Source organism: Strix aluco, chromosome 22 (genome assembly GCF_031877795.1).
Source record: "Strix aluco isolate bStrAlu1 chromosome 22, bStrAlu1.hap1, whole genome shotgun sequence".
Lineage (NCBI taxonomy): Eukaryota > Metazoa > Chordata > Aves > Strigiformes > Strigidae > Strix > Strix aluco.
Genome location: NC_133952.1, coordinates 8,219,926 through 8,228,216, shown reverse-complemented (window position 1 = coordinate 8,228,216; position 8,291 = coordinate 8,219,926). Strand labels below are relative to the sequence as shown.

The window sequence follows — 8,291 nt, the reverse complement described above, 5'->3', positions numbered from 1 at the left end:
AATACCTCGTTGCCAGCCAGATTAGGAGACAGTTGGTTTTGTTTTTCTGGAGCTGAAAGCTAATCTCTTGGGACATCAAAAAATTGGCATTTATATCCCTGGAAAGCTCATGACGGCGTTAGTTGGAAATTATTTTTAAAGTCTTATTTTTTATTTATTTATCTTTTTTTTAGTCTTTTATTTATTTTTAAACTCTTAGTGTCATGGAATAGAACAGGTTTTGGAATGGGGGAGCAGAGGATCTTTCTCCTCTGAAAGTTGGGGCGCAGTCCACTAACCCTAAGCAGCAGCATTTGTCTCATGGAGCAGTAATTCCTTTTTTTTTGTATCTTGAAAAACAGATGCACTTTTTCTTGAGACAACCAGTGTGTTGTTGACCATTTTAAATCTCAGATACTCAGAAAACAGTCAGCGTTAGTACCAGGTGAGCAGGCACTCAAAAACATGAAGGGTTATGAATCAGTTGCTGTGACAAAGCAGTTCTTGGGCAGTGGATTCCTCCTCACGTGTTCAGAGCTCCACATGTGATGCTGGTGTCACTAGTACAGCTAAGTTCTGTCGTTAATATTATTAATTAGAAGGGCCGAACTATGTTTTGAATTCTGGTCTTGGGGTGGGAAGGGGGAAGGTTTTAATGTTCAGGGTGCTCCAGCCCCATTCATACAGCCACAATACTGCAGTTTTAAGATGTTTTAAGGACTAAATTCTCTGACTGAAAATGATTCTGAGCACTTGGGCCTTGTCCTTTCTCCTTTGGGAAGGTGGTATTCTGCTGGTAGAGACGTGCAAATTAACACAACCCTAACAGCGTGGTTCACGTTTGGGATTGTCCCAGACTCTCTGAATTGGGGCATTAGCACTTTTAAATCTGCAGCCCCTTACGTGGCCAAGAGAGGCTCAGACCCTGTGCGGTAAATGTAAAGCTTACTGCAAGTTGGGGTGCGTTCTTTTGTGGACGCTTTAGGAGGACGAGGGACTCCCCCCAGAGGACTGGAATTTAAAAATGACAAATGCAGGTTTTTTGAGCAGTCACGTGTGCTCAGAGGCTGCGTGAAGAGCAGGAGCCGGGTACAGAGAGGTGAGCATTGCATCATTCCACTTCCTGCACCACAATAGCACCGAGAACGGTCAACAGAAGAAACGTGGCTGAGCCATCGCTCGTAAATTCCGCAGCGCCACTCACTGAAGTCCGCTGCCTCGCTTCCTCTGCAGCCTGATGGTTTTAGCACGTGTCTGGTGTTGCTTTGCCAAGTGAACCACTTTTTGGGCAGGTTTGTCACTAGAATGGGATTTGGGAAATGCTGCTGGCCAGCCTGGCTTTTGACTCACTCTGGCCTTACATGGATTATCTGCTCTACCTCTTCTTTCCCTGGAGGTACACTGGGGGCAAAGGACCCTCTCGGAAGTGTAATCGCTCCACTGTGGCGTAATTGCCTCTGACAACCAAGCTTACTAATTACAAGGTGCTGTCATGATTGCCAATAAAAGCGTTGAGTCACGCAGACAAGGATATGAGTGGTTGGTGATTGAAATCCCTCGCAACAGCAGCTGCCAAAGGAGCGTCTAGTTCTCTGTCCCTTTGTTAATAAATGAAAATGGGAAGCGTTTTAAAATCAAAACATTTGTGCTGGGTTGTGGAAATGGAGGTGTGCTGGCAGGGCTGCACATTGGTCACGAGATGCGGGGCTCGCTGTTCATTTATCCTGATAAACCTGCCGGTTTCTTCCCTGTTTTTTTCCTCATACTAAATTTTTTCTTGCCTAAATCTAAACTGTTACCTCCTGAAATATTTCTTGTGCCTCTTCAATTTCATTCCGGATTGCTGGCAACATAACTGAAGGAACATGCACTGCGTGGTAAGGAATGTGTCTGAGGAGGACGGTACCTTGCCGCGAGCACACTTTGCTGCAGGAGGTGAGATACACCTCAGTGACTCATCCTCTCCTTCCTCGCTGTCCAGCTGCGACAAGCGCCTGACGGCTCCTCTCGTTGTGGGTAATGTTCTTCACGCTAACTTCGGGCTGTAAATACTGAGCAAAGTGTTAAAAGCCTCTTAGGAAGAGGGTAGGAAGCAGACCAGGATGTGGTGGGAGTGGGATGGTGCCTCCTGAGCTGTCTTTAAATGCTGAGAGCAGGGAATTTTTCATGTAAATCCTTAATTGTGTGATGGGTGCTTTGAGGGATTACAACCAACTCGTTTAACTTGGAGTAAAACAAAGACTTGGGGCATTCAAAACATCCAGGAAAACTGTAGGAGACGGGGAAGTCTGCCTTACCATGGGATTATACAGGTGTAGACGCTGCATCTGGTGCCTCCGGAGCGGTGAAGAACATGAACGGATGCGCTTACCTGCCGGCTGGGGCTGTACCACTTGTTTTCTTTATATCCTGAGCGTGCTTTAAATCCTAAAACTCACCAGTAAAGACTAAAACGGTGCGTTGGATCTGCTGGGCTTCTTTAAAAGGGGCTGACTTCAGCTTGCTGGTCTCTCCAGTGATTTGTCAGGGCTTAAGTGTTTCATGCTCAGGGCTGCTCCTCAGTAGCTGTGTGTGCGTTTTAGTGGGGTTGTTTCCCTCACATCTCCCCCCAGTTCAGCAGGAGAGGTGTTTACCTTCTTCCCCCAGTGCTAAGACAAGCTCTGATCCTTGTTGGGATCCCGCTCGGCACAACAATTCTCCTTCTCCAGCTGCTGGAGGGGAGCTGAAAAAGGAGTTTTATGGTTTGGCTCAGTTTTAACCCAAGCACTAAGGAGCTGCGCTCTGTTCCCTTCCCTGGGAGTTTCTCCCAGTTTCCAAAGCTGTTCAACTGGCTGGGCCATTCCCACAACTGCGGGGAAAGAGCAAGGCTTGGCCTGGCGTGTTTCCTCAGGCCGAGTCCTTGCTCAGCCCTTCCCTTCCCTGCCAGCAGGTTATTTACAGAGGAAGGGTGGGAATGGTGCGGGGAAGGCTCTCCTGAGAGCTGCTGGCTTTTCCTTTTTTAATTGCTTTTACTTTCAGTTCCATTTTCAGTTATCAGGGTTGAATGTCGCAAGGGTGACAAGCCAGCCCTGCGGGACAGCCCCAGACCGAGGGCCTTTCACCTGCATCTCAGGAGGAGGGTTTATTATTAATTGTGTCTCTTTAAAACCCTCCCTCCATTAAGCCTTTGCACCAGCTCCTAGCTCTGTCCTGTGACGTCTACTGGGGCCTGTATTTGGGTGTTTTAGGAGCTTTTCCCAGCGATGGAGGTTTGGGCTTGAGCAACACTTACCTGGCCCATTTTTGGCTCCAAGGTGCCGGGCCACCAAGCACATCAGCCTTAGCCGAGGTGGATGCTGAAGCCCTCGGTGCGGGGGTGCCACACAGGACCCCCCATTTTTTCCATCACACCGCCAAATATTTCTCTTTTCTGCCCCTGCCAGCACCCTGAAGCACAGCAAAGCTGCGGCTGGGCCCTGGCTAGGAGGGCTGGGTGTCCGGTGGCCGCCTCGCCTGGTGTCCCCAGACTGGGGCCTGCTGACCCACCGCATGTCCTCTCCGCAGACACCCAACACTGTTGTCCCCTCGTGTCCCCTCAGGGGGCTGTGAGGGACTCAACACCATCTCCCCTCATACCCCTCATATCCCCTTGCTTAATCCTGGGCCAAGACCCAACGCCATCTCCCTTTGTGTCCCCTCGCTGTCCCCAACGCCGTGTCCCCTCACTGGATCACAAGGGAGCCAGCACCATCTCCCCTCACCCCCCTCATCCCCCTCACTGCTTCCAACGCCATCTCCTCTTGTGTCCCCTCACCGTACCCAACACCATCTCCCCTCATGTCCCCTCACTGTCCCCAACGCCATCTCCCCTCGTGTCCCCTCACTGGATCATGGGGGACCCAGAGCCATCTCCCCTCATCCCCCTCACTGTCCCCAATGCCATCTCCCCTCATCCCCCTCACTGTCCCCAATGCCATCTCCCCTCGTGTCCCCTCACTGTCCCCAACGCCATCTCCCCTCGTGTCCCCTCACTGGATCATGGGGGACCCAGAGCCATCTCCCCTCATCCCCCTCACTGTCCCCAACGCCATCTCCCCTCACTGCCCCTCGAGGGACCCAGCGCCATCTCCCCTCCTGTCCCCTCACTGTGCCCAGCGCCATCTCCCCTCATGTCCCCTCACTGTCCCCAGCGCCATCTCCCCTCACTCCCCTCACTGCCCCTCGAGGGACCCAGCGCCATTCCCCCCCCCGGCTCCCGCCGCCTCCGTGGGGCCCGCGGGCGCCATTCGGGGCGGGAGGCGGCTCCCCGGCGGGGCGGTCCCCGGTGCCGGTGCCGGGGGCGGGCAGCGCCGTTCCCGTCCCTCCCTCCTGACCTCAGTTCCTGGCGGAGCGCGGTGCCCGTCACGAGTGCGGCCCCGCTCCGCTCCCTCCTCCTCCTCCTCCTCCTCCTCCTCCTCTTCCCCGCGGGGCCCCGTTCGCCTCCGCGCCCGCCGCGGGGGGCCCCGGCGCGGCCATGGCGCGCTGAGCGCCGGCGGAGGCCGCCACCCCGCAGCCGGCGGGCCGGGCCGGGGCCGGGCCGGGGCAGCCGGCAGGACGGAGCCGGCCGGCGGGGGGCGGCGGGGCGGCGAGCGGGCCCGGCGGGCGGGCCGGGGCTCGGCCTCCGCCGGGCGGGCGCGGCGGCGGGCGGCGGCGGCGGCGGCAACGGCGGGCGGCGGCGCCATGGAGCCGGCGGAGGTGAAGGACCGCATCCTGGAGAACATCTCTCTCTCCGTCAAGAAGGTGGGCGGGGGGGGGCGGGGGAAAGTGGGGTGGCCCTGGAGACACCCCCCCTCCCGAAATCTGACAGGGGTGTGAGGCTGGGGACCCCCCTCTGCAAGGACTGTGGGGCTGGGGACAGCCCTGGGGACCCCCTGTGCTGTGACTGTGGGGCTGGGACGGTCCTGGGGACCCCCTGTGCTGTAACTGTGGGGCTGGGGACAGCCCTGGGGACCCCCTGTGCTGTGACTGTGGGGCTGGGACAGTCCTGGGGACCCCCTGTGCTGTGACTGTGGGGCTGGGACAGTCCTGGGGACCCCCTGTGCTGTGACTGTGGGGCTGGGACAGTCCTGGGGACCCCCTGTGATGTGACTGTGGGGGTGGGGACGGTCCTGGGGACCCCCCTGTGATGTGGGTCTGGGCCTGGGGACAGCCCTGGGGACCCCTCAGCCTTGGGGTGTCCCTGGGGACTGCTTCTGCCTCTGTCTGTGGGACATTCCTGGGGACCTCCCAGACACACACCAGCACCAGAAGTGTGGGGGCTGAGGGACAGTCCCTGGGGACCCTCCACACCCAAAGTAGGCGGCTGGGGACACCCTGGAGACACTGGGGGACTATTTGGGCCGGGGAGTAATGGGGTCAAGGACACCCTAGAGGCAGGGGACACCTTTAGGGGTTCCTCTGTGTGAGTTTGGGGATGTCCCTAGAGACTCCCTGTGCTGGGGATGTGAGGTTGGAGGCATCCTTTTTGCTGGTGCCGTGGGACACCCCAGAGGCACCCCTGGGGGTTTGGGGTCACCCCCTGACTCACCCTGCCAAAGGGACCCTGCCAGGGTCACCCCCAGGAACCTCTGTCTCTGCCGGTCAGGATATACTGGGGTTACCCCCCTGGGGCTCCCTCTTTTGAAAGGGTTTCTTTCTCCTGTGGACAGGACTGGGGGGATCCTGGGGGGCTTCCTTTTCCTGGGGCTGTATGGTGGGGGGATCTGTGTGAATCCAGTGTGAAACCCTTTCCAGAGGTCCTCCCTCCAGGCAGGTGTAAGCCGTGGGTTGTCCTTGCCCTGAAAATGAGGGCTCTGAAGACACGTCCCGTCACATCTCATCTCCCACCCTGTCCTTCTGCTTCTTGCCCCTCGTTTCTCCTGGCCCCTCAGCATCTGCTACCGCTGAGGGTGTTTTTTAAAGCCCATCCCTTTGGTGGGGAGCGTCTGCGTGCCGGTACGAAGGGGACCAGGACGCTGGAGTCTGGGGCGGTCGCAGGAGTGAGTTGTAAGGACATGCTGGAAGTTTTGGGTTGGGCCACGTGTCCTGCCTGGTCCACGTGTGAGCCCCAGCCCTCTTTGAGAAAGAACACAAGCTCTGTTTGAGCAGGTAAAGGGAGTCTTGTTTCAGTTTTCATCCCAAGTTTTGGGGGGAAGGAGGCTTTCTGGACTCACTGACATTTCTCCAGTTGTTGGGTTTCTGCTGCCTTATGGAATAGGAGTTTTCCTGGTGTCTGCAATGCGTCCTGACACAGATTCATCCATGAAAGCTTGTCTTACGAAGACCATCACGAGTTAATCCCTGGCAATATTAAGGAAGGGATGGCCTGACATCGCCTCTGGGATGTAGGATGGATGTGCAAACCTCTCCCAGCCTGTCTCTATTCTTCCATGGATGACCATGTCCTCTGGTCTCTCACCTTTCTGTCCTCTAAAAATTAAGGATAACCTACCTGGAAATCAGTGGATGTTCAGCCTTCTCCAAGCTCTCTTACGATGCTCTGCAGCGCTACTGCCTCAGTTTCCCCATATGTATGAGGATATACTACTTCCCATACAGGATTTGTTGGACATAATTTATCTGCATTCAGAAAATTCTTGGGGATCCCTGTTGGAAATGCTCTAAAATCAACATGGGGGTTATTTTAATTATTATCGTACTTGAACAGGACTCATCAACTGCAGCTCTGCCAACACCCCTCTGCCTAGACCTGCCTCAATCTCTGCCAACTCCTGTCTTAGTCCAGTGGTGAAGAAGGAGTTGGGGGTTTTCACAATGCTGCCCCTTTTGCTCTCCTGTTCAGTTCAGAGTGAGAAAACTCTGGGAAACGTAGGAACCTACCTGAGACTTCAAGCTGACAGACTTATTTATACCACCCCAACGAAACCAAACTCAACTGCATGGCGAAAGTCCAGCGCTGGCACACCCCTCCTTTGTACCCCCGGGATACAGTTCTTCCTCAGGGACGTCGCTCCCCCTCAGCTACAGAGCTGCTAATTTTTCCCGCTTCCCTGTCTAACTTCAGCCCTCAAGTCCCTGATATTTTTCTTTCTCTCTGCGTTAGTGGGAAGAGTAAGGCAGTAGGTTAGGGGAGCAGGTACACCCTTCCCACGCCCTGGCTGCGCGCTGGGAAATCCTGCTCTCGTTCATCCTCCTCTCCCTCCCTCTGGATCCGTTTTGACTAACTCCTCGTGGCTGGGATTGTGTCATGGGGCAGGGAGGAGTTTTCCAACTATCTCTCCTCTGATTTCAAAAGCTTCCTAGCTGTGTGGGCTGCTTGCTCCTTACTTTCGCCATCGTTGCAGGTTTGAGTTGTAGAGCGGAGGGTTTGGATCTGTTTGCGGTGATGTGCACAGCTCCCCACGCTGCTTTTCGGCCAGATGATGATAGATTGTCTTTTCTCAGCTTCAGTCTCAAAGAGGAGTTTGTGGACTCTTTGTCCACAGTCAGATGTTATTATAGAAGGTAGCCAGGGCTAAACCCCACCTCGAGACTGGGTAAACTGGGACAAGCCACCACTGAAGGCTGAGGTCAGTGGTGTCAGGTTTTGAGTAGCAGCAGCAGAAAAAATACCTGATTTTCACCAGGTGGCCCAGGGAAAACCATCCAGATGCTTGTCAGCTTCTTTCCAACTCAGATGGGGAAGGCAACGAGCCGCAGCAGAGCCCTGAGCAGAGTTTGTGCCACGGAAACCTGTGGCTGTGACTTTGCTTGGTTGTGATTTGAGTTTCTCCAGGGTGCTTCTGAATTTCGGGGGGGGGGGGGGGGTCAGAGCACAAGCAGTGGGTAAATACTGTATAAATCAACAGCAAAAAAATTCCAAGCGAATCGCTCAAGCCTCGGTAAACAGGACTTTTTCTCTCTTATTTTCCTAGAAATGGGAAATGGAGCACAGCTAGAAAAGGTAGGGTTGCTAACTTGCTTGGAGAGGGTAATTACAAACCTGTGGGTTTCTCTGTGTGATACCCAAGTGCCAGGTCTGGACTGTTTGTCTACTTCACCTGTATCTGGTGAGATAGTGGTAGAGATCTAGAGATCAGTGGTAGCTTGGCTGTTGACTGCAGAGGTGTGAGATGAGAGGTGTGAGGTCAGGCCTCGACTGCAAAGAGAGGCAAAATGTCTGAACTAGACAAAATTGGCCTTTCCAGCTGCAAAGATGTCAAGAGGCTTTTGCTCTTGGTGGCTTCAGGAGAGGTTGGGGAAGCTCAGCACTGGCAAGCTGGGTCCCCGCTTCAGTTCCAACATGCATCCAAGGGAACTGTGAGCATCGTGTTGATTTTCCATCTACTCCTTGTCCTCTCTGTCCTCCTTGGGAG

The 8,291-nt window shown here is 54.7% G+C and overlaps 1 protein-coding gene across 3 annotated transcripts in view; it reads left to right on the top strand.

The window, feature by feature from the left end:
- PLEKHM2 (pleckstrin homology and RUN domain containing M2) overlaps positions 1-8,291 on the top strand; it is a 38,943-nt gene that overhangs the window by 4,350 nt on the left and 26,302 nt on the right. For 2 of the 3 annotated variants that reach the window (XM_074848227.1, XM_074848224.1), the window contains exon 1: positions 4,605-4,737. The exons of the other annotated variant lie outside the window; for it this stretch is intronic. In XM_074848227.1, coding sequence (XP_074704328.1) covers positions 4,678-4,737 — 60 coding nt within the window. In that variant the 5' untranslated portion in view covers positions 4,605-4,677. Of the gene's footprint in view, positions 1-4,604; positions 4,738-8,291 lie in introns of those variants that run through there. 3 annotated transcript variants of the gene reach the window in all.